Source organism: Oxyura jamaicensis, chromosome 12, assembly GCF_011077185.1.
Source record: "Oxyura jamaicensis isolate SHBP4307 breed ruddy duck chromosome 12, BPBGC_Ojam_1.0, whole genome shotgun sequence".
Taxonomy (NCBI): Eukaryota; Metazoa; Chordata; class Aves; order Anseriformes; family Anatidae; genus Oxyura; species Oxyura jamaicensis.
This window is the reverse complement of record NC_048904.1, coordinates 11,709,417-11,736,174: the sequence shown is the minus strand read 5'-3', so window position 1 is coordinate 11,736,174 and position 26,758 is coordinate 11,709,417. Positions and strand designations below refer to the sequence as shown.

Sequence of the window (26,758 nt, the reverse complement as noted above, 5' to 3'; positions counted from 1 at the left end):
TACAGAAAACCCAATTGAACATTTATCTTCACCAGCTGTAGAAAACTAGCTCATCTGGAAGCCACAAACTAAACTTCCAGGTACCTGGACGCAACTTCTGGACACAAAGTGTGCCATGCTTAAAGGTAACAAAAAAGAAGCCCACAGACCAACCTTCTGAAAATTGTATTTTATTAAATGTACAAAAGCTCAGCACTTCTGTAGAAAATTGTATCTTCATCTCTAATATAGTAATACTGGTTAGCTTCCTGCATCATCAGTAAAACAGCAGTCCAGCATTTGTTTTTCTCCCCAGCAAAGTGCAATTTCTCAGTTGATGCAGCAAAAATCAGAGGGCAGCAGATAGAGACTGCCTGGGATCACCAATGCATGTCAGCTACATGCATGAGACTATGTGCACTTCCTATAACCTTCCACTCGCTACCACTTTCAGGGACATGAGACTGAATTGACAACCTTAAAATACCAGAAGAATGAAAATAATTAAGACTAATAAGGTAATTCCTACTTCTCAAAATGGTTGTGATTTATAAATCAGATCTCTATTTTAGTACCATTTATAGGGAACATTTGCTTCAATGTATATTCAAGTTAAATTCTTTTGGTATGGGGAATACAGTCTCAACTATAGGTTCCTGTTGTAACTAAGCATCACAATACTACAAGAAAGTGTTCTTATAACATAATGATAGTGCAACATTTAAGTTACTAAGTCTATGAAAGCTAATCAAGCAGAAATGTTTTCATGACAACTTCATGGAGCATTTTCATTGTCCTTGCTAAGTGAAATTCAAGAAAAAAACAGTATGTATAGCAAAACACACCAAATATTATAAAGAATATATATCTGATTATTAACCAGTTTTGTTTCAAGGCAGCAGGTTTTATTTTTAAAGTTAAAGGTGAGTGACTTCTGAGTATCCCCTTAAAGAAATGCAATTTAAAGTTTTATGTAACACTACCATTTTGGGTGCTTAATCAAGAACAGCTTCAGAGACTTTTAAAAGAAGTTGAGGAAAATCACTGCTTTCTAGCAAATCTTCCCTGTCTTAGAGCATAGCTAACCTGGACACTCAAGATTTCAAATGCCTTTAAAAATACTGAGTCCAAAAGAATACCTTTTACAGAAATATCTTGTCAAAAGTTGTTTTTCCTTTAACGATGCACTTCCAAATACATTAGCCAAAGGAGCATACATGACTGTACAAGTCAGAAAATGCAGCAGAGGGATGGATTGTCAGAGATAGGTACGAACATGTATTTCCTAAGGATTTCAGATCCGAGTCCACATGATGAAGCTGGCACTTTCTCCATAATACACACAGTGCCCCACCTGTTGGTAAGGATTTGCCAGTTCAGGGGGAATTAATAAATGGTGAAAGATAACTGCTTTTTCTCTGTCTTATAATGAATACAGATGCTCCAAAATGCTTTTTTCCTGAAGTCAGTATCACTGACTTCCTACAAATAGCATGCTACAGTCATCTTTTCCATAGATAATACATTTATGAATGGCCCTCCCCAGCTGCTGGTGCACACTGCTGAACCACAATGTGCTGTAAGCATGTTGCAGTAACCGGAACAGAAATGCACTTGAAGAGTTTCTAGCCAGGATTCAGTGCAGAACCTGAAAGCTTCTTTCTTACTGATGCTTCTTTGGTGGAACACGGGATTTTGCAACCACGAGTGGAACTACAGAGAGCAATCCAATCAGCAAAGCCCAGAGAGGACGGTAGAAGAGCCAGCCAATGGAGATAGTCAAGAGTGACAACGAACTGGCTACGCAGAAGGCAAAAGCTTTTAATCCAATGTTAACCAGATCTCTCACAACAGGAAACCAGTCCACTGCAGAAAGAATTAAATGGGATAAAGTAGTTGATAAGATTATCATTTACAAGCAATTCATATTCATTCCTAGGATCTGCACATAAACAATTGCGATCAAAAGGAAGACTCAAATTATTATCAGTGGCACTGGATAAGGCATTTCAGCAGAGTATCCTCCAGGCATTTGATAAATAAGCAACAGCTAGCCATTTAAGACAATGGAGTCTTCATCTCTTCGCACAGGAAGTCATGCAAAATTAAGCCTGAAGTCTTGTCCAACGCTCAAGAGGCAGTGTAGACAGATAGCCTTGCAGCTATGAAACAGGTCTAAGGCAACAGATACAACATGCAAGCAAAACAGGAATTTCTGGCAAAAATAAATCTTCCAGTTGTATCCATATGGATAAGTAAATAAATAAATAAAAAGGAATATCAAAAGATTATCAAAGCAAATTATAGCTTTGATGTTTGAAGTTTATGCAAGTTTGAGGCACCATTCTCCTGTTCAGTGAGCGTTTATTCCAACATTCTTCTAAGTTAAAAGGATAAACCAAAACTTCTTTGCTGTGCTCACAGTAGCATAGAATAACCAGACAAGTTATTATAAAACTACTAATTAAGACTTGTTGGGGGACCACCTGTGTATGGGTGTAGAAAATAATTGGATTGCAGCAGCCACAGCAAGACTTGAAAGAACCAGCCCAGCTTGTGCTTTGGCTTCTAATTTTGGTAAGCACTAGGCTAGGATCTTCTGAGACTGGCAGAGATATACCTGTTTATTTATTTATCTTCACAAAGCATCCATCTGGTGCTGGGATTCTGTTTATCCGCAATTGTTTACAGGGACTTTCACACTGAATCCAATCTACAATCAAACAAGATTCTTCCTGGCCTCCAAATTAATTACTTGTACATCTGAGCAAGAGAGGATGCTCTGTGGATTATGATCCTATTTCTAAGTCATTTTAGCTTTCTGTCACAAACTTACCCAAAGTGTAAACAATTCGGGTCATTAGGTTGATGCCTACAAACATTGCCAGCCAGCCAGCTGCACGGAGGGCCCAAGTCTTCATGGTGTTACTCTCATGCTCTTTCTGAAACACCTCCTGAAAACAAATGCCATTACATGCAGCCTGATTCTTAACTTCTTTTCAGATCCAAGTCTTTCAGTGCATTCTGAACAAGTCAGAGTATTTTGGAGGTATGAGTTCTCCTGTAGAAGATACGTTGCAGTTCATTCTTTGTGGCCTTTTTTTGGGCAGTAATATCCCAGAACACTATAAGAGATTTCAAAGTGCAGTGCAAGGGAAGCCTGCATTTTTCTAAATTAAGCACCCTCTGACACTCTCTGTAACTACAGGTAAAGAGTACACAGGTATTGGTGCAAATGCATACACTGAACAGGGCACAAGTACATGTAACATGAGAGATCTAATTTCAATATCTTTGCAGGAAGAAATAAAAGGCAATGAAGGAAAGGTATATGAAAGAAAAAAAGTAGTATACGGAGAAGAAAAGATGTGTGTATTTCACCAAGCAAAGCAAAACACCTATTTGCAAGAATTCTAAGTAAGATTTTTTCAAAATGGCTTGTGTGCCCCTCTCCCTCTATAAAACCTACACATGCAGATGGCTAAGAAATAATACAACGCTCATAGGAAAAGACACACGTATGACCGATTGACTACTTGTATGTACAAATATTTCAGAATTTATTCATTTTTAGTGAGTTCGTTTCCAATGAACTAGAATTCTACTTAATGAAGATTCAGAGCTCACAGCAGAGAGTTGATTCTACTACTACTCCTTCAACTCAAAACAAACACTTTAACTGCTTTTAGAAGCTCCTGTAAATTCCTGACATCTGGGATTTTTGCGGTAGGGCATAAAGCAATCATTAATGGAAACCAACCTACTAAAAGTAGTAAATGAATCACCAAATTGCTGGAGCATGCAGGATTTATTGGAGCATTATGCACTGCCTGAAGGTTCCTTCTCAGCCAGAACAGCAATAAACATTTCAAGCAAGCCTAAACTCCCTGTTTAGAGAGGCTGAAGAGAGGATAGCTCCTACGGTTTATTTAATTAAAGCCTGATTTTTACTGTTTTTGCATATGACCTTTTCAAAAGCATGTGTTTGTGTGTGTGTAAGTGGTAAGCTACCAAAGAGAAAGTAAAAGCAAAATGAGAAGGCACAGGAACAGTCCTTAGAGCAAATGGTGTTCAGCAGCATTACAAGGGGACTTTTTTTTTTTTTTTTACTACAGTTTAGCTACAGCTTCATCTTAAAATGGAAAAAGAAGTAGGAATAACTATAGTCAGATTATATACTACTAGCAGGTGAAGCACAGCATTTTGCTGCAACACAAAGAACACGCAGAAAGCAGGAAGGCAAACACAGGCTGTAACGCTTTGCCCTAGATAACACATGGAGAAAAGCCAATGTTTACATCAGCTATCTCCTCCTCTAGAACAGGCCTGTGGGAGAATGAGAGCATATTCCATTGCTGCTTCTGCACTACCATCTGCAATTTTAACCCTTCACTTTTATACTGTGGTATCTTACCTCCACAGACAGATCCCCAGGGTAGAGAATCTGCAGGACAACTCCAGACTTGGTGTGATATGGAACAAGTTGATCACCTTTCTGGCGAGCAATCACAGTCACCTTGGAAGAAAGAGAAATAATTTTACTGGTTACTGAGTTAGGGACAGAATTTGCAAAATTCTCAAGCAGCTGAACGCCTACCTTATCAGCTGAGCCCAAACGGGGGTCATCTCCACTCAGACCTGCATAGAAGAATGAGACACGAAGGTCTCCCACCTACAAATAAGGAGAATATTTCAAATCAACAGAGACAGATTTCTGTACAAAGAAGAATCACAGAAAAGACAACTGTGCATGGGAACGCTCTTTCTGGATCATCGCTTTTCTTAAGCATTTATGCCAAGCCAGAGGATATCCTGTAGGAATTCTAAGCTACACTTTTGTGAGACCTAGCTGATAGCCAAAATGCGATAGCTCAAATGCTGATTTGCAGTATCTCCTCTGATTTAGCTGCATGAACACATTAACACCAAAGAGATCCTATGTTCATCCCTTGTCATTTCATCTTTTTTCAGAGGAGGGCAAGCAGCACAAGCTGAGAACAAGCTACTTCTTTGTACTCAGTTCAGTACAGCAAGGCACAGGTAGAACCTACTTCCCAACACCATCCCATGTCATTCTATCTAAAAGCATGCTAGAAAAAAACAAGCAAACAAAAAAAAGAGAAGACGCAAGCAAAATCAGAAGCTTCCTTCAAGACAATCACTCGCTGAAGGACTATACTAATGGTATTGTCCTATGTGGTACTCCGTACCCCAATTTCTACATGTTGAAACAGAAATGGGACATACCCCAGCTTTCTTTTTCACATTATAGCAATTTCTGCTTTAGTTTTTTTCTCATCTTACTTCTGGACGCCTAGGGTTCTCGCTGTGGTAAAAATAATCTCCTCCCCGGGTAACATCAGCATGTGGATCCTCAAGGTGTGACAAGCTCAACTGCTTGAAGTCATCAATCTTATCCACAAGACCTAAGCAGAATAAAAAAAGCTCAGGTCTGTTGTCTGACAGCTAGTTTGCAGGCTGGTTTCCTGCCTTCATTTGAAACAATTGCCATTGCAGAAAGAACTGAAGTCTGCTGCTAACAGAAGACACAAAGTCAGTACAAAGCAATTCTTACCTTTGGAAAGGACAAAGCTTCCAACCTGGACATTAGGAGAAACAGCAGTGAAAGACTCCACAGCCATGGCACTGCAGAACAGAAAAAGTCCCTGATTAGTTCCAGAATTACAATCAAATTATTGATTTGCAGTATGTGATATAAAGCACATAAAAGGTACTGTGTCAAACATCATGAAAAACTCAAAGAGCTAAATAGCTGACATATGTGAGAACAAATCCATTGAGAAACTGTGTCCTGACTTCATAGTGTTGGAACCACTAGAGTAAGTTAAAGCAAGGTATGACTGTCTCATCACCTGACCTAACCTTCCATCCACACCATAGGAATTCACCATTTTTTTCTCCTGTGCTGACCCTATGTTTCAAGTGACAATGATTAATCACATTCCCAGGTGAATACTTGCAATGTTTAACTACATGTCTAAATGCACTTTATTTCTAGCCTGAAACTTACTCAGCTTTTGCTGAAAGTTATTAGATCTTATTTGCTAAATTAAGAAACCTAGATCATAAACCTTCTCCAGATAAAGGTAATTCTATATCATGGCCAAGTTAAATAAACTCCCAGCTCTGTAAACCTTTAATTACAGACTTCATAAGTGGCCCTAATGGATTTTCCTTGGCAGTAAATAGATGTTTTTGAAAATAAAATCTGTTAAGCTGCATAAACAGTAAGATGGATGGCTGAAAGGAAGAAGACATGCTGTATACACTCAAAATAGTCTAATTAATGCTAGGTATGTATTCTAAAGTTCATCATGTCTGCATACATAATGCTGTTTCAGGCAAGGATCCACCACAGTTACACTAAGACTCCTTGGTTTGTGCACTCAGATGAAGTGTTCTTAGTTGCAGCACTTTTAAAATGATTTATTTGGATGTACCCATAGGGCCAAAACAAAGCTCTGAAGGTTAGGCAGAATTCTAAGTTTTATTCAAATTCTGGTTCTCCTATCCCTTTGGCTGTATTTGTCACTTATACTTTTTTTTTTTTTTTTTTTTTTTTGCCAGATGGTATCCTGCATCCTAAGGAACTTAGCAGGTGCTCTACGCATGACAAGCAAGTTAAAACTTAGCATTAAAAATGGCACACTGCAGTGTAATTAAAATGTTGCAGATGAGAGAAATACAAAACTGATTATATAAATATGCCTGAGCTCATACATGCTAGCTTAGAAGAACAGCATGCTACTGGTATGGCAAGCTCATGGGATGCCTGCTATTCTCACTCTATTTGTGATAGAAAAAAGAACTAACAATAGACTACACTAAAGGACAATAAAAGTCAGAAAGAAACCCATTCAAGCTCTCCCACATGGGGACCACATGGTCCAGAGGTAAAATAATAGCCTGATATCCAGCCATGGCTAATGAGTAGCATAATGCTGGTTCCACCAGGCAGCTCTGAACTGCTATCTATCTGTGCCTAAATTCTCCCAAATAGAAAAAGACAAACACTTTCCATCTACTTTGCTGTGTCATGAAGATTGGTCATGGAGCTCTCATCTTTGATCGTATACATTGACTGAATCTAGAGGGACTGTGCTAGGTGATAAATTACCTTGGGTTTTTGTGTCCAATTTCTCGATCAAAATTCCTGCTGTTCACAACTTCAGATTTCCATTCAGTATCTGAAGAAAATGATATGAAGGTTGAGAAGACAGAAAGAATTGCCACTCAGATCTTAGTTACTGAAGACACGCCTCAATCCATCAGTTCTAAATTACATAATTATACTCACAGTAATACTTTCTACATCAAGAGACAAAATGTGATAGTCCGTAATAATACTTAAATCCAGCCTCCTAACATATTAGCAATGAATGGAAGGGCTTAGAGAAGAGGATTTTATCTCTAAAACTGTCACTCATCTTCACTCAGTGGGAGCTTTGCTGTTGGTATCTTCGCTGATCAGACTTTTGAGTCCTTGCTCCGCTCTTTGGGATCAAACTGGTTTTGCAAGGAAAGGCTGTGAGCTCTGCTGGAACTAGCAGATTCCAGTGCAGTCAGACAAGGTAGAGATGGATCCTGTAGCTGCCACTGTCAAAAATGCATAACGCTGCCTTCATTTGGGCTACAGCAGGCTCCCCGCATCCCCAGAGCAGAGTAGGGCGTTAGAGAGCAATCTGGAGTGAATTTGAGCCTGGAAGAGGGTGGGAGCAAAGGTGTTTTCCCAATACCCAAATCAGTAATTATTTTATTTAACTAACAATATGTTAAGTTAGTTTTCCACAAACCAAACCTGTTCTGTCCCCAATGGCAAGTGGCCTCCCTGTCTTTGACTCCACTAATTCTTGTTCTTATTTTTCCTATTCTCTCCCCAAGTCTGGCTGCAGGGTAAATGAGCGATCAGCTATCTAGGCCCCTGGCTGCCAGACAAGGACAACCCACCAGGATCTAGAAAAATACCAACATTTACTGGACAGAATCCAACAATCTTGAGAGCATAGTTTTTTGTTTGGTTTTGTTCTTTTTTTTTTTTTTAATTGCTATTTTTAATAGCTCACACCCACTAACTTTGCTCCTTACAGATCTCCATGCTGCAGAGCCCCATGCTACAGTGAGCTGGGAAATTTTTCTGATCACACCCAAACACCGCACACCCACGTTATATATCCACGTGCTTTAACTGGGAATAAATGAAGAGAGACTCATCCCCAGATACATGACTCAATAGTATTATTTTTGCCACAGGGTAGATCAGAATGATCCTCCCACTTCTGCTCCTACCAAAAAAAAAAAATACTTGGCAAAAGCTACAGCACACATCAGAAGGTGGTGGTGGTTTTCATTAGCTAGTATCAACACCTAAACAGACTCTCAACATGCTGCCTTTATAGGGTGGAGCTACGCTGTTCTTCCCTGTCTGTTCTCTTCTGCTCACACCTGACATATGCCCAATTACAACACTTTGGAAGAGCAATCTCAGAAGTAGCTTTGAACACACCGTGCTCCCAGCTTTGCCCATCTCCCATCACCGAGGACCCTATGGGTCCCATCACTGAAGCACACTACCCCTGGATGCTCTTCCGAACCCTGGGATTTCCAAAACAAGACTTAGAAGTTGCTTGCTCACAGCACGTATCATTTCCTCTCAGTTACTTGGAGAGGTCCTGCCATTTGCTTAGGAAACAGAATTCTTGCTATTTTTTTCAAATAGCTTTCTTTTCTAGTGAAAAAAATAAAGGGTTTACAACAAAATCAGAATATACACACAAAAATCCTAAGTTAAGAGCATAAAAGGGACTTCCTGTTAATCAACTTACTGTATGTATACTTTGTTTCTTTCTTAATCTCACCATTTTCTTCATACTCTCTGGAAAGAAAAGATAAAAGAATTGGCTTCATGGTCTATGCTCAAGTTCTAAAGAACAGAAGCAAAGGTTTAGCAATCACAAGGGAAAAAAAGGATTATAAAGTTTTATTAAAAAAAAATCAGGACCAAATACTCAGGGATAACAGTTCTGATTTGGCTAATCAACTAGCAGGCAGGGAACATTACGGGGGTGGAACTAGGGAATTCCTAACAGTCAGAAAGAACATTAATAATATTAGAGAAGCTTTAGGAACGTTAGAAAAGGTAATAATCAACTGGGCTTTTGGAAAAAACAGGAGTGTTTCATGTTTTTTCCATAAATTGTTAAAGATTTTTGAATTCTCTTGAGAACACATATGACCAAAAATCAATGGTTTCTGAAGAGACCCAGCACAGGACAACAATAATGAAAACAAAAAGCCACAGCTACAGCGCAGAGGTCAAGAAACCCCATACAAAGCTATACTAAATCAGGAAGTGGAAGCATTTTATAAACATCCTTGATTTTATCAGATGCAAATTCTGCAACATCAGTCATCTACAAAACCTGACATCTCTAAGGAAATTAAATAATATCCATAAAACACCCCAAGAATTCCAGAACTCTCTTGACAGGGTTCTGTTGTTTGGTTGGTAGCTGTTTTTTTTTTTTTTGTTTTTGGCTTTGTAACCGGGGAAAAAAATGAAAAAGAGTATATTTGTTAATGGGATCCTGTTAAGACAACATCTTCATAAACAACTTTTAAAAGTTTCTTTCACTTACCTAGAATCTTCATATTCTACCCACTGGTACATTTCCACTGTGCGCTTAAGCTTGACCGCATGGATTGTCAGCCCATAGCTGGGATCAAACAAAGGCTATGTCAAATATAAAGAAAACACAAGTCAGTATAAATGCTGTACTTCACAAATTCAAACACTATACTTTTATTACCCATTGCTTTTATTACTATATTACTACTGTACTTTTATTACTTTGCTAGAGCAAAGGTAAAGTTCGTTATTTAGAAAACATGTATTGAAAGAAAACCGTACTTCTAAACAAAGTGACAATGTGCAAAAGTCCCAGAAGATGAAATAGAGGATCAAAGCTCCTCCAGTTTGTTAGTTCTGCATGGCCAAAGGAGCAACACGATGCATCAGTGCTGCCTTCCCCCCATACAGCCTCTTTCGTTCAAAAATCTTTAACAACTTCACAGCTGAATTAAGTACCTTAAATACATAAGGTAGCATCTCCATCCTATCTGTACTGCAAAAGCATAAATACTTTACAATGCCATGAATGTACAACAGGTTCCTTATGTAAAAGGAAACTGAAATTATCCTTCAAGTTAGTGGGAGGGTAAACACAGCATGTTGCTTGGGAGAATGAAGACCAGTGCTGTGCAGCACCTCCCTGATTTTGGCCAAGAACTATAGCTTGGATGGTAGCACGTAATTCTTACAGAAGTGGAGAGAAGCTACTTGTGTTCTGCCTGGATAACAAACAGTTTTAATTGACAGCAAAATTTCTTCCCTCCAAGCTTGAAATTCTCCTATCTTCAAGATGCTGGTTGTATTTACCTTTGATGTGCTCAGAGCGCCAGCTAAGTGCACTAGTCTCCCCTCATTCTGCTGAGACACACTGTGAATGTTATCAAGAGGAATCACAAGAGAAAGTCCCTCATCAAGAGATTTGGCTGTCCTCAAAGCTCGTCCCTGTAATCAAGAAAAACAAAATCAAGTTGTAGAGAAACAACAATATTGCAGTATTTTGTGAAAAAGGTTAGCAGACAAGCAATTTGTAGACCCTTGGGACTTCTACATTCAGACTCAAAGCATGCTCTCAAAACCCACTTGTAATCCTTCACTCTCTTTCTCCACATCTGACAGTTTGGTGCAGTACTTCTTACCCATTGCAGCAGGACAATTAACACTTAACTACACAAACACACATAGTGTATTATTATAAAGGTCTAGAATTATTACTCTTCATCTTTTACCTTATTGTTCTTGAATGACTGCAAAAATTATGCTAGTTACAATCCTTTTTCCAAAGGCCTGCATAAATACTTGACTACTTAATCTTTTCCTGCACAGTCACTGAAACTGGCAGTAGTTCCTTTTCCTCTTGTAGGGGTACAAAAGAAACTGTTAGGTGAAAATTCACCTAGGTGAAGATCTAATACCTCACTTCAAAACTGCCAAAATCATGCATGTTTGCAAGGGCATGATATAAGAACTCCTTATTTACTTTAATTACTTTTTAAATCTAAAAACAAGACAAAGTAACACTGAGAATAATTAACACCTTCATTTTTGCAACATGGAATATGAATTCCTTTAATGAAATTGTAACAGCACTAGAAATGAGGAGCATGTGTTATCTCAGGAAAAGAGATGAATGGAATGTGACTGTCTCATACAAGCCTCTTTCAATAACACTATATATAGCCTCTTCCCCACCAGCTCATAGGTTTTGGGTCTTACCTCCCACCACACACATCCTACGTCTCTGTCACACTCTGTTCTATAGAAAGAACATCTGTGGCCCTGTGATTTTACTCTTCTGTTACTTCCCAAGCATAAGCACCAGACTCTCCAGACATACTGCTCTCTCTTCATGGATGCAGTATTAAAACTTAGCATGACAATTGCAGTGAGTCTATACATGCAAAAACAGTTGAATGTCAACTCAGCTATGACATGTTAAAGCTGCATATAAACACTGACAGTACTTCACTTACTTCATTGGTAAAAAGAAGGTAGAAAGACAGAAGAAATGTCACAAGTCCCATCAACATGCCTCCAGAAGTCTCGCTGAGCCTCTCCAGGAACCCCGGTTTGGCCTCACTTGTGATTTTAACATGTTCTTTTTTGCTGCCTGTGTCAGAGAACTGTTGGAGATAAACCAAAAATGCAGTATCGGTGTGAAAAGGGCAGGCATTCTGTTCCAAAATTAGTTTTGTAGTTTTGTTAAAACTGCTACTCTGCAAAGGAGTACCTCTTGCCTTGGGCCTAAACTTGTCTACTCTTATTAAACACCATGTCATGCTTTCGATACCAGAAATGCAGTCAGCAAACAAACTCCAGCCTGACAGAGAAAACAATTGCTGTAACAGTTGTTCAGCCCATCCCTTCAGGCCTCCTTCAGTCAGTCCCAGCGTTCCCAACTCGGTGCCCACACCCCGCGCTCTGGCCATGACAAATTGAGTAATGCTCCCAGATTCCGCACCAGCTACAACACAGCTATAAATATCACGTTACACTGTACTTCGCCAGTGACAAGCGCCAGCATACTTTAAAATAAACACTGTCCGGGCACCAAAAAGGGCTAGCAACACAAATCCGGCATCGCCACCCTCGCTGGTGCGGCGTTAAAGGATGACAGCGGGGGTTACCCACACCCCTGTGGTGTAGGGGCTGCAGGAGCTGGCCGAGAACCGCCCCGGGGCAGCCGGAGGAGCCCCCAGAGCGCGAAGCGGCGGCGGCGGCAGGGACAAACTTACGTTCCTCGACATCTTGGGGCCGTTCCCTCAGCGGGCAGCACCCCGGGACGAGCCGTAGGAACCGCCGCAAGCACCGGGCTCCTCCCGACCCCGCCTCAGGCCGACCCCGCCTCACGCCTCGCCTCAGCCACCGCCGCGGTGCGCGCCGGGACGCGTAGTTCCAGCCACCACACGGCGTGCCAGAAAATGGCGTCGTGCCCCCCTCCTTCCCCTTGTTCCGAAGCACTCTGGGAGATGTAGTCCTGAGTGGATTGGCCGCTCCGTTCCCGCCGCGGCGAGGAGGCGCCTCAGCGGCAGCGGCCGCTTCCGGAGGCGGGAGCGTGTGTGGGGGGAGTCGAGCGCCGCTGCCCGTTGCTGTGGCGTGCGCGGCGCCGCCATGTCCTACTGCAGGCAAGAAGGTGCGCCGGGCTCCGGCCAGGCCGCCGGGAAGCGAGGCGGGGCGGGGTGAGGCGGGCAGGGCCCGAGGGCTGGGGAGGGAAAGCGGCCGCAGAGAGGGGGGGCAGGAATGGGCTACCGCAGGGGTCCTGGGGCTCCTGAGGCTTGGTTGCCTCATGCCCCGGGGGGTGGTTTTTGGTGCTTTTTTTTCTCTTCCCCGTTTGATAACGTGACTGGTTTTACGCTAGAGAGAAGCGATTTCTGGTTTTAAAAGCTGTTCTTCTCTAGTTCTGAAAACTGGTGATGCACGCAAAATGCTTTTTGAGTGCTGTGATGAGGCAGCCTTAAGTTACAGTCCTCTTTGCTTCATGGTTTTAACCTAATTTAACAATATTCTGGATCATAGGATCAATAAATTGGTTTATGGCATCCTACAAAATTACAGTTTGAGTGGTAAGGGCTAGAGTTCATGTGTTTCTAGTTTCCTATAAGAAATCCTGAGGTGTTCTGTGGTGTAAAGCATGCTGGAGTACAACGCAGAATTGACAAAAATAAAATAAAAAATAAAAAAAATAAAACTGTGCCTTAAAAAAAAAAAAATTAGGTTTATCTGCTTCTGAGGCATGTCTGAATGCATGAGACATGTCTGAATGCAAAGCCAAGGGAATCACTGAGCAGCTGCTGGTTGAGGTCACATTGAGATGCAAGGAGTGACTATTTTCTAATATGCAGCGTCCTTGTAGTGACCTTCCTGCCTCCGAACATTTTTTTATAGTTTCACAGAGTTGTTGGGAAACTCTGCCCTGGTTTCCAGCCAAGCCTCCTTTTTCCCCTTCAGAACCTCTTTGTTAAATCAGGAGTGGCACCGGAGCAGGAAGCACGCTCTGGTGCTTTTCTGCCCTTGGTAGTGTGTGCAGCACCGTTCGGTGTAGTTGGTTCAGCACCATTAAGGTACTCTTCAGTATTTAATTCACATAATTGCAAAACATGGCACTGGCTTCTAATGGAGACTGCTGATCTTAATGAGTATCCTACTGAACGCTTGCCTGTAATTCAGTATACTTTTGCTTTCACTGCTCCTTTTTTGTCTAAACCCCTTCAGCTGAGCAAGTCCTCGGAGAGTAGTAGGTTGAGCTTGTTTCAAAACAACTTGTTAACTTCAGAGTTCAGTGAACTGTGCTGTGATCTGCAGCCATTACAGTTTGTTGCTGCAAAAACTGGAACTGTAGAGGAAAATAATTTCAGGTAGCTTCTGTATATTCTAACAAATAAATGGGTGATCTGTTATTATGTATGCTAACACTATTTAAATGAGTGCTTTAAAAGAACACTTCCCAAACTTTATGTTCTCCACCTCCCTTCTCCGGTTGCTTGCTCATGTCACCACACTGTGTCAGTCCCTGCCTCCACTTAGGGCGGGAAGGGGGATGCTGGTGTTAAAAATAAAAAATAAAAATAAAATTCTTTGAGGCATGTTAAATGCTGTCACAGCTCAGAAATAGTGTGGAATCTTCTGCTGCTTCTGTGAGTCCTGACAGTTGATTCAGGTCTCCTCTAGAAATAAGTACCTGTTTTATCTTGTTTCTCTTTAGCAAGGGCTTGTTGCAGTCTCTGTAGACATTTATTTGCATTGCCTAACTGTGCTTTATGCAAATGTAAATCAATTTAACTGGTTATGTCTTTTTCTTTTCCTATTGACTAGTGAGAATAATTTCCTACAGGTACATGAGTGTGGTACAAAGTGGACAGGCTCAGTTCTTTCACTATTTTTCTAGATAAATTGCTACCTAATCTTTTTAAACTTCCATTGATTTTATTGTAGGTCTTATTTCAAGGTCTTTTTTATAGTTTGTAGCACCTTCCCTGTGAATACTTTCCAAATTGCTTTTCCATGTTTGCTCCTGTGAACCAATTGAAGGTGATGAATAACTACAGTAGAATTAATCCACTATTACCACCAATGCATCATGTTGAACATCTCATTATCTTGTGCTGTTCAGCAGCTTTGTAAATGACTGATTCTGTCTCAGCTTTCTCTGAACTTTTGCTTTTTGTCTCCTATATGACAGGAAAAGACAAAATTATATTTGTGACCAAGGAGGACCATGAGACACCAAGCAGTGCTGAACTTGTTGCAGATGACCCAGATGACCCTTATGAAGAACAAGGTCAGTAGTAAGCAGGCTGGAAGTAGGAAGTGACATATGACATATATGATAATCTGACAATCCCCAAAAAAGAACAAAACACCACCAAATTTTGTATGAAGTAGGAGCAAACTATTGATTCATTTTTACAGACTGATGGCAGGGCAACTGGTTCGGTACATAAGCAATATAGTAAATTTGGAAAACTGTTCAGAAAATGAACACTCAAACTCTTGTCAGTCTTAAGTTCCAAATTAGGACAGCACAAATGACATGCTTTCCAGATGGCGGGCTTTTTTTCTGAAATTTTAATAGTCTTTCAAAGTGACCTGTTCAAATACATCACTTAATGGCTTATGCTTTCAGTTAGTAACCAGAGATATCTAGGAAAAAAAAATGTCTTTCTTATATTAACATAGTGAGGGCTTAAAAAGTGTAAATTCTGGTTGTTATCGTATTTAATATTATATGTTTATCACTTATCCTATATGGTACAAATGGCAATGTAATCAATAGATGCTAAATGTTTTTATTTCATATGACAGGTAAGTTCAAATCACTAGTTTTCAACTGTAACCATCTTGTCTTGAGAAGGGGTGAGTTCAAGTTTTCAGTGAAGATTACAGATTGTACAGAAAGTACATCGAACCTGCAAATGAATTAGTTCAGGAGACTTAAGAGATCAGAATATTTCTGACACTGACTCTTAATATTTTGGTTATATAGGGCATATTTTAGGTTGTTTCTAATGGGTGAATGAAATATCTTGTTCCTATCATGATGATTGAATAAATTTTGTCCTGGGTTAATAAAATGTTCTGAATGTCTGTGAAATGGTTGTTTTGTTTTGTTTTTTTATTTTTCACTCTGTGCGATTTCATTGCTTGTAGCTCAATTGAGACAAATTTTGTTAGAAACTGAAGATCTGCAAGTGACTGTGTGACCTTTAGAGGGCAGCATTTAAGCGCTGTTTAGCAGCTGTAACACATGGGATGCTTTGTTAACTGATGTGATATGTAGTTTAATTTGAACCATATCTTTCTGTGTCGTTAAAATAACTTTTCATGCATAAATCTGTGTGAAAATGATCTTGCACTCAGCTGTTTATCCTGGTTTCATTAGAACTGTATGTGCAGCAAACATACATACACAAATGTTTTATTTCATGTGAACAGAATCCGTTAGTTTCATGATGAGCCACATGAGAATAATCAGAGAATATAGAAACTTACTGTTGCCTTAGGTCATTAGGTGGCTGTGTCTTATTTCAGAAAGATGTTTAAAAGCTCCAGCTTAGTATCTGTCAGGAACTCCTCTACCTGTCATGTTTGTGTTTTACTGGCTGATCCCATGCCTGATCTGCCTATGTGGTGGACACAGTCTATGCTTTGGGCTTTGTCACCATCTTTGTCATGACAGCAGTGCTTCAGCTGCTAAAGATTGCAAATTGAGATGCCCATAGGCAATAAAATCCAAGTGGCACATACCTGTTACTGCATTGACTTGGGCAGAAGATGGAACATATGATTCATTTAAAGGAGTTCACCCTTATGTGGAAAACAGTGTCTAAGGCAAACTAATTTTAAGGGTATTTACTCTAGTCAGTAAGGTATGTAGAAATGGAAAAAAAATCTGAATTTTTAACTCCTGTCTCAGACAAATCTATAATCCGTTATTGGTCTGTTAAGTGAAGAGGTAACAGCCACTAATGATAAAATGGCAGCATTAAGTACCCAATTGATTTTTATTGGCCAGTGGCTTTCTGTTTCCTCTAAAAAACTGGTGACTGTTTGCAAAATAAAGCAAAGGAAGATACTTTTTCTAGATACCGCATCTGTAGAACATACAAACCTTTGGAGAGATTATTGTTCTCTGAGCTGTTAAGTCACCTTTTTGGTGCACAGCTAAACAGAGAAGCTTGCTGTTGAGCTAAATAAATGTAAGCAAACAAAATTTGCAAGTTGTATTGATGCTATATGTGGTAGTTTACAGTTTGTACATCTTCCCCATTACAACCATTTATGGTCTGTCTTTGGTCATAATTAAGAGATTCTATTAACAAAAGCTGGGTATGTAGCAACAGCATGAGGGTGCATATTGGTCCTGCAACTAGGCATCTATTTTTGACACTGGATTTTAAGAGGAAAGGCTGCCTGTCTCAGATCTAACACAAAGATAGTACAGAGATATAGTATGATGATTCAGAATACAAACATAAAATACAACTCTCTTGGTGCCTCTAAAGAGGGATTTCTCTGTTTTCTGTCTCTGTCCTTATACCCCAAATTATTCTTTTTCTGTTTGTACACATGCAATGAGTATACAGTGTTATGCCATTTATTTGGTGTATAAATTAGCAAAAATTAAAGGAGCTGCTTCTTCCTTTTTTGAATGCCATATTGTTTGATTCATCTGATACGTGTATTTATGTACAATCCTGTATTTTCAGTATGCTAGATCACCTTCCTCCTGAACTATAGAGAACAGAGAAAGCCAGAAGCTGGTTACATCAGGGACACCTTACAGTGACAATGTGTGTGTATAATTCAGAATGTGAAACTCTGTTTTAAAACTGTAATAAATTCATTCTTAGTATGTGGTTAGTTGCTGCCACACTTTAAGGGTTCTCTGAAAGCTTCTCACTTGAACAGCCTCAGGTCAGATCACAACAATTCACACATCACAGAATGAGCTGCATCTAATGGGAGAGAAATTTGTGTCCAGGAAAGACATATGGGCAAAACGTTCTAGAATATGTTGAAGTGCAGAAGCTCTGGTTTGTGTGGTTTTTATTTAAAAGAAAATTGGAAAGGGCTTTGTACATAAAGTAACAGGCAAGCTTTTCTAATTTAGTTTCTACTTTGAATAGAAGACTTGGTTTCCAGTGTTCAATTTTGGTGGCATAATCCCCTTTTATGTCTCTTTATCTTCTCTGCTGTACTGTATACAGAACAGTCATATCGAGAAATAATAGATTTATTATATAGATACATAATAATCTATATTTTTTAATACAACCAATTTTTTTAATTTGACATTTTGCTTTTTTTGTTGTTGTAGGAGCGTTTTCCATCCTTAAGATCAACATGTAGTTTTCTATTATTGACAAAATCTGCTTCCATTTTAACTGTGTTATTATCTAACTGATACACGAATCATTTAAGTGCGCATTTAAGTGTGCATCCTGTTGTAATTATCAGCAAGGAAATGTTTGTGTTATTTATCTGCTTTTTAAAGCATGGTTTCTGTCCGAACAACATAAGACACTGGTGCCACCTCAGTCACATAGGTACCAACTAATATTTATGTGATATCCAGGAATGTACTGTTTAGCAGGTAACTCTTACATTATGGTTAAAATTTGCATGCTCACAAGCAGTTCTGATTCCAAAACGAATAATTTGTATTTATTAAATATAAATATTTTATAAGTATTTTTATTGCTGTGTTATCTTCAAGAACTTTTCAAAACTCCTCTTGTGTTTTCTGTTCTTTTTTTAAGTATTGAAAAAAATGACTGGCTGATGTTAGGAAGAATATAGGACTTCAGAGTCTAGTTAACGAAGCAAGCCAATTTTCTTCTACACTGTATGATCAACATCCCTTTTTTCTCCTTTGTCATCTTTGGCAAGAAGTAGTCTGGCACCAGCCATCCATCTCCTTGTCTCAGCTGTTCTGTTTCTCCTCCAGACAGCTAGAGGCACCTCAATGCACTGTACTAGGTGTGTCTTGTCAGTACAGTGATTAAGGCAGATATTTTATAAAACTGTCATGCTGAATAAAGCTTGATCTATGAAAAATGGCAATATTGTAGTTGACAAAGTCATGCTAAGGAGACTTACCTTCAGAATGAAAAGGAGATCAGCACTGACATGTGACTTAGTGAAATTTTCTGCTGAACTGGTTTGACTGAGAGCAAATCATTGAGTAAAGTTTTCCTTTTGTTTTTGTTAATACAACAATAAGCTATATCTGGAACTTCATGATCACATAGGACAAAGACAATAAGTAGGCTTATTGAAATCTGTGGGAATAATTTGGGTAATCTTAAGTTCCATCAGGCCCTAAATATAATTTCTTGTTCAGATCAGAACTGATACAGACTTATTATCTAATAATGGTAGCTGCATACCTTCCTCTAAAGGGAAAGTACTTAAACTTCAGTTTTATGCTCCTGCAGGAAATCAGCCTGGAGATGAAGTTAGGGAAGTCTTCTGTTGGAGAGGAGGGGAGAAAACTGTTCAAGTTAAGAATAAACCAGCTTGGATTTGAGAGCACTTCTTCTGTTCTTCATTGATGAACATAATTACATCTACATTCTCACAAAGTAGAGAAAGGGAATTAAGTTGTATTGCTTATTAATAGCAACTTCAGAAGTGCACATTAACAGGTCCATCATACTACATTTCTTGACTGTTTAAAGAGTTTTCTAAAACATACAGAGAAAATGAGTTCTCTGGCTTTCTGCTTGAAATCCATCATGCAAATCAGCTGATATATCAAAGAGTGTATTCCCCTTTTATATCTCCACCTTGCTCTTCCATCACTGAAGTATTTCTGTGGTGACTTTACTTGTTCTGGAGCAGAAATTTCCAACTACTCCAATCTATTTAGGGTCTAGAATGCAACCTAACTCACTTTCAGTTGTCATCTAAGGTGCTGTTTGATTTCTGGGATCAGACAGACTGTCATGCTTTCCCTATTCCTTTTGTTCTGCAGTATGAGACTTAATCTTTGTATGTCATAAAAGAAAATTAATTTTTTTTGTTATGGATTTCCTGCTCAGATTTTGAGGGAAGAAGTTCTGGATTAGTGTTCCAGAGTTCAGCTAAAACAAAGAAAAAAAAAGTATCCATTCAGCTTGATTTAAAAGAATTCTAATCTTAATACAGGAATTAAATTCTTATGTCCTGTATGATGTGATTTAAAAACTTGCATGCTTCCCTGACAGAGTCTGCTGAGTGGATTGACTTGACTGATTCCTTTTGGAGTTGCCTTAGAATATTCTAAGTGATCTGTAGTCAAGGGACAAAGCCTTAATTCAGGCATAGATAGATAGAGAACCAGTCTCACTTGAGCCTAATAGTAGATCAGAGAGAAGCAGATGGGCCAGGAAACGTGAGGTGTTTTGTACTCCTGAAGCTACAGAATTAATATGGTATTACTGATACTTCCACTTACACCTGCATCTTAGCAGCTTTCATTGAATGAAATTAATTTTTGAAAGGAGCATTTAACTTTTCTTCTCTCTTTTGTTTGTTCAGGCTTGATATTGCCCAATGGAGATATCAATTGGAACTGCCCGTGTCTGGGTGGAATGGCTAGTGGTCCTTGTGGGGAGCAGTTCAAGTCAGCCTTTTCTTGTTTCCACTATAGCACAGAAGAAATAAAGGGATCAGACTGTGTGGACCAATTCCGTGCCATGCAGGAATGCATGCAAAAATATCCAGATCTTTACCCTCAAGAAGATGAAAACGAAGAGAAAGAGACATCTAGCAAAGATTTGGAAGATACTCCTGTGGAGGCTTCTGTTGCCAAAGAAGAGAAAGGATCTAGCTAATGAAGATGCAAGGAGGCTGTTGTCTCCATTTCTCATTTTCAGAGGCATGGACTTTTGCAGTATGTCTGTCTTTTGAGTCCTCAAGAAATGTTTCACCATTGTTCTATACACTGTATCATAGTAAGTAATTTATTGTAGAAGGCGAAATCTCAGTGCTACAACCTTGCAAATAAATACTGCAGAAAGAACCAGTATGTGTGTGTGCTGTGTAAACTGTTACCGGACACAGTTAATACTTTAACAGCTGTTCTCACACCTCAATTTCTCCTTGAGTTTTGACTTGAATAATCTCTTTAAATATACATAGCTGTCAGCAAAAATTTTGGTAGTGCACCAGGTCTGTATTCATTTCAGTATGCTCTGATCAGTAGCTGCTCTTTTGTAATGTATTTCTGTTCTGTTAATAGAAATTACATTAAATGATTGTTTCTCCTTAATATTTTTTTTTGCTAGAATGATACAAGATGTAGTAAACAGCCTAAATCTAAAATTTGTAAGATAATTTCAAATGGTATGATTAGATTTGGGTTGCATTTTACTACTGACATCAGGTAAGGACTGCCAGAAAAACAATGACGTGTGTGATTCCTTTGATTTCGCTTATTGTGATGGCTTTTAACTTTTGAAAAACAATGTCTTGTGCAACCACTGCTATAAATGAATAGAAAGAATGTTGATCACTGGCTTTATTTTTGTTCTGAAAGCACAGTTTTTCGTTTCCCTTAGTTAATGCCTACTCCTTCAGTGTTTAAACAGGCTCATGGAAAATACTTCGAGAATACAATGAAAATGTTACCTGGTGTAATGATCTCAAAACAAATACTGTGACTTAAGTGCATATTAAAAAAACAAATACTTTTTACCTTCACTGAAAGCTCTTTTTTGTTTTGTTTTGTTTTGTTTTTAAAATAATGCTGCTTGTATTGGAGAGATTCTTCTGCACTGTAAGGATGAGACTTGGAATCAATTTGTGTGTTGTGAAGATCATTTGCTGCTTTATTTCTCTCCAAGCAAGAAGGTATAAAAAATGTAAAGCATTTGTAGTAGCCATAGTTGACTGGATCATGAACCAGCACTATAGAGGACCTGAAGAGCTAGTAAACTATGTGAGAATTAGCTTAGAAGTACAAATTATTTAATAGTAATTCACTGTAGTTTAATACCTATGGATAAGGGAATGTTTTGTTGTTATTCTTTCAGTAAGTGTTCATTGCAGGTTTCCTCCATGTGTTGATTAACTAAAGCACAAAAAGTGTGCACTAAGTCAGTAATGTTTAAACACTTGCCTGTCTGCGTGCAGCAGTCTTGAGTGCTCAGCAACATTGCTTCCTCGCAATGTTTTAGTATCTTGTTTGCATTAGTTATTTCAATGTTAGTAGTGATGTTTCTGAACGAGGGGAACTTCTGTTAAATTTTAAGGCCTGCATGAGCCGCTTGTATTTCAGTATTGCTATTGGATCCTCAAAAAAAGTTGCAAGAGAAGAGGGATTTGAGTCACTGACAACTCAGTTCTGGGGGGGAGATGGACAGCAGGTACTCAGCACCTCCGCTTTTAAAAGAGACAAGGTGTGACAGAGCTTCTCAGCGGCACAGGAAGACAAATGCCAAGTTAACCTGAGTAAATAAGCACAAAAGCAGTAGTGATAAACCTTGGCACATAGGCAGTTGGACCATGAACATGAAATGTTAGGCAATCAGATAAACACTGGGCACCAAATACAAAAAAAGTCACATGCACCTGAGCTTTTGGTTGTTCAAATGGAAATCCAATGCGTTATTTGTGACGGAGCAATAGCAGTTTGTGAAGGGGTGCTCTGTTCTAAGACCTGTTTGTTTGTCTTAGTTTTTTTCTGCTGTGCTTTTCTTTCCCACGTTGCCTCAATGCTCTACAGGTTTTGGATTTATCCTCCGTAACAAGTGTTTATAGCATCTGTGTGCAAAACATAAAACATAAGAATCCTGGTGCCACAGTAGTTAGGATCCTGAAGCTATACAGACAGAGGGAATTTACAGCATATAATCTAATGTATTTGAAGGATTGTTTAGGGTGGAGTTGTTTCTGTTGGAGCCTGCTGTGGCTTGGTAACCTGTTGTGCTAGATTTGGTACAAATACAGTGTATGTGTAAGGGCTTTATACTAGAAGCTTTGAAAACCTCTATGTAATGTGTTTGAGATGTTTTGAAAAAGCGACTCAGCTGTAATCCTCAAGACATCTGTGTGGAAATTCATTTTTCTTTTTCCCCTCTCTCTGTCAAATTAAAAAGTGTCGTCATTTCACTACCTTCGTGTTCTGGATAAGCCCTTAGAAGTGGAAATATTTCTTTGGTCTTTCTCACCTGCCCCCTCTTTTTTATTTTTTAACTAGTTAATCATCTAGTTTAACTGTATGATAAAATGATCCCTTGTAGTATGTGGCAAACTCGTGAAGTAAACAGATGAGTAGAAGTTGTCATCTTGTCTGGACACAAAACATGTAGCTGTATAATGCTGTCTTGTTCTAATACGTTTCTTATTTGCTGTATAAATAATGTTTGGGTTCTCTGTCTGCCATCAGTGAGCTACCAGATCTTGGGTGTGAGTAGTAGATTTATATATTTCTGAGAAATTGCTTGCATGGAGTTACTTTCAATGATATGCATGCTTTACCAGGTACGCCTATGTGTCAGGTCAGAAGTAATCATTGGGAGGGAAGGAAAGTTTTCAGTAAGAAATAACTCATATTTATTTAATTCTGTGCCTTTCTTTTGTTCTCTATCTTAAAAAAAATATATCACAAAAAAACTTAAGCGTCAAGTATCAAGAAATGCTGATTAGAGTTTAGCTGGAAGGAACTGTTGGCAAGACATGAAGTACTTCTAGACGTGAGGGGACATGGTTTTAATGCTAACTGTTTAGTCCGGACAGTTATGTGCAAATGTAATCCTAGTTAGATTTTATCCATTTAACTGATTTTTGTCATTGCTCCTAAAATACTGCCTTGTACAACATTAGTGTGTAATGCTTCACGTCCTTGTAATTCCAGGCTTAGTGCAGGGGTGAAACAAGCTGTAATTCTGAAGGCTGGGTAGGGCTGCTGTCAGTTACTTGGAACCCATGTATGTGCAGGCCCCAAATTCATAAATAACTTGTGATAACTTGCTTGTTAGGATGGGATTGTTCCTACAATCAACTTAACTTTTAATTAACGGAGAAAGTGTCACATCTTTTGATGATAAAGATTCTGTAAAACTTGCCTATTATTAGCAAATATTTTAACATACTATATATTCTAAAATATAGTTACTGGAAAAGTGATTAAAATTAGTTACAACTGTATTTCCAGAAAGTTTAACAATTATTTGCTGAATGCCTTTTTTTTTTTTTTTCTTTTGCTATACAGCCTTATACAGCCTACTTCCATTTCAAAGACCTGGCATTAATTTGTGTTTAATAACCTTCCTTAGAGATATGACCTTGTTTCAGATGTGAAAATGACCTTTATTTGCCTTCTTCCCTGCACTAGGTAAGAATGCCGTACACAAGGGTATCAAGAGGGAGATGTGTATCTTACAGTTTATTTTAAGGATCGTTACATCTGGGAATCTGGCAGGGCTGTGTTGGAAACAAGATCTAGATTCTATCCAGTTCTTACTGAGAACGTCCTTGTTAAACCTTACAGCAATGTCTCCTGTTCATCTAAGGCACTTATCTGATCCCATGTCAATGAATCTCTTTGAGGAAAGTTGTTATCTAAATAGGTAGAACCTACTTTCTTATTCCTAGGGAAGAAAAAAAGGATAGTATATACTTCTTAGACTCTTGTTTTACTTCTCATTAAAATTCTAACTGTTAGTGTCGTACAGTGTAGAGAAGGTACCAGCAGTTTGTCATTTATTTTTCATCAGCTCTATTCAATAAACATGACTTAACTTTGTAGAACAGCACTAGCTTGCCTGCAGTTATTATTATTATTATTATTTTTAACTGCTTTTAACCCCTCTGGAGCTGATTGTTTGCTAGTAATACTGAGAACTTAAGAGAAAAGTCCTCCTCCAGTAAAGAACAGGTGAAAAAGTACAGCAATAATTATAACAGTACCTAGTGTTGTTCATTTATCAGCATTAGGCTTTTTGAAATACAAGCTATGTAATTTGGTATCAAATTCATAGCTAGAGCACGAAGTTCTGAAGGCTTGAAACGGTAAGATATTAGGGGGTTTTGTGCTCTTCACTGTAGACTAATTTTGACTGCTAGGGTAAGATGACTGGAGTTCTAGTTCTGTAGCTATGCATGGAAGAAGGAGAAGCTTTTCTCTCAAATACTGACTTATCTTGGTGTTATGAAGACCAAGAAATAATGTCAAAGACTGCTAAAATAGTGAAGTATTGGGAAATGTAATATATATCTGCTTTTACTAACACTATGCCTATCTCTGCCAGAAGCACAAGGGCTTATGGTTAGAGTACGCTGTGCATCAGCCAGTGGTTGAAGCTGGAAAGACCTTTTCATGCATTCAGATCCACTGAAAGTAGCCCCGTGCAACACTGAAATGCTTGGAATGCTGCTTAATTTTCTGCCATTTGCTAATTTAATTGAAATCATTAAACAATAGGCCTTTTGTCCTCCTTGTTATGGGGACTGCAGTATCTGTTGCTTCTTGATGTACAAAACTTTTTTTTTTTCAATTCAAAGAAAATAAACTTGAGGTGACAGGTTTTCCCCAGGACTGTCAGAGGTAGAACGTACGGCCTTGGCTGCCTAATACAGGGCTGTGATTTTCTCCTGTCTGTTGCTGACTTTACTTTCCTCAGGAATCCTTGGACTTTTTCTTTATTTCTTTTTGTATTTCCTCTAGTTAATTCTGTGTTCTTAGCATAAGCTATGGTCAGCAGTCAGAGCCGGAATGAAGATACAGTCTCTAAATCAGTAACAAATGTATTTTGCAAAAAAATTTTAAAGGTAACACATTCCAGACCATTCTTGATGAATCAGTGCGCAGACCATTCATGAAGGCCCTGTTATAGCCAAAACAAAGAACACAGGAAGATTTGTAATGATTGCACATTGCAGATTAACCCGGATGCCGCAACACTTTGAAGGGTCATAGGATTTGCTGTACCAGATCTGATGACAGGTCCTGTTGATTTGTTTGTTTCTGAAAGTGGCAAGTCCTTTATGCTTCCTAGGAAGGTGAAAGCATCCTCTCAAAATACTCTTATTCCTTTCACAGGGTGCTGTATGAGAGAGGGGGATTGGATTTCTGCATCTGTTCCTTGCTGTTACCATGCTGTTTCCACGCTGTTCCTTTTCTTTTTCACATTGTCCCCTTCTCATATACTCCCAAATATTATTACTGCTTTCTTTTCACCCCCCTTCCAGTGCAGCCAGTCACCTTTCTCCTTACAGGTGCTTTGTTCCCTTCTTTGGCCCAAGGGGCCATCACTTCTTTCTCCTTGAGATAAAAAGAGCCAAAAATTACCTAGGTTGGATACAGCTGATACTGTTCTGATTTGGGACTGCATTGCATGGGACAAGCAAGGGCTGGCAGAATTTGATAGTTGGGTTCAGTGCTTGTAGTTTGCATTTCCAATGCTGTACATGAAGCTTCTGGTTCAGAATTAGTTCTGTTTATTAACCATTGCTTTTATATTAGGAATCTCTACACATGTTGTTAACAGGTGTTACCTATACAATTAAAGGTTGGAATATCCTCAGTGATTGTGATTTTTCTCATAAAGAGACATATTTTGAATGAATTTGAGTTAGTATTTTCAGAGCTAGACTTATAGGTTGTTTTTTTGTTTGTTTGTTTGTTTTTTTAATGCAGAAGAGCCACTGTCCCGAGTATCTGGTCTACCAGAATTTGTTCTGTATGTTGTCCCCCTACACTGGTACCGTGTAGCAGCTTTATGTCAGGTGTAGTGCTGCCATGACAACATAAGCCAATGTGGGACAATCTCTTAAAACTAAATTTTAATTCAGGACTCAGACCTGTGCATTTAAAAGTGGTACATCATGGCTTTCTCATCACAAACTGCAAGACAAAAGTGTGATGGCAATATTTATCATGTCATTACTGTATGAAGAAAGAAGGTTAGGCCTCAGAGGTACAGTTGTACAGTATATTGAAGAATAAGTTCAACTACAATGAAGAGTTGCAAAGGTAAGTCTCTGATAACTTGTTGGGTTTGGTTTTAAGCATGGGGACCAACACAAGCAGCCTTCTAAGTTCTACGCATTTATAGGTAAGGCATCTTCCACGTACCAAAAATACCTTTCTATTTTGATGCCTTGCATCCCACAAATCAACTATGTGCAAAGGAATAGCACAAGGAC

At 38.8% G+C, this 26,758-nt stretch overlaps 2 protein-coding genes across 2 annotated transcripts; one reads left to right on the top strand and one right to left on the bottom strand.

The window, feature by feature from the left end:
• Positions 1-154: 154 nt before the first annotated feature.
• Positions 155-12,511, bottom strand: TMEM43 (transmembrane protein 43). Its single transcript, XM_035337486.1, has 12 exons — positions 12,361-12,511; positions 11,599-11,748; positions 10,436-10,570; positions 9,636-9,730; positions 8,823-8,872; positions 7,118-7,187; positions 5,555-5,625; positions 5,284-5,405; positions 4,577-4,651; positions 4,394-4,495; positions 2,816-2,933; positions 155-1,845 (listed from the first exon to the last, which is right to left on the bottom strand). The coding sequence occupies exons 1-12, from the start codon at positions 12,370-12,372 to the stop codon at positions 1,643-1,645; spliced, it is 1,203 nt and encodes a 400-aa protein (XP_035193377.1). The 5' UTR covers positions 12,373-12,511; the 3' UTR covers positions 155-1,642.
• A 106-nt stretch (positions 12,512-12,617) lies between these two features.
• CHCHD4 (coiled-coil-helix-coiled-coil-helix domain containing 4) lies at positions 12,618-21,310 on the top strand. Its single transcript, XM_035337487.1, has 3 exons — positions 12,618-12,758; positions 14,805-14,903; positions 20,147-21,310. Exons 1-3 carry the CDS (start codon positions 12,737-12,739, stop codon positions 20,440-20,442), a joined length of 417 nt encoding a protein of 138 aa, XP_035193378.1. The 5' UTR covers positions 12,618-12,736; the 3' UTR covers positions 20,443-21,310.
• The last annotated feature ends 5,448 nt before the right edge of the window (positions 21,311-26,758 follow it).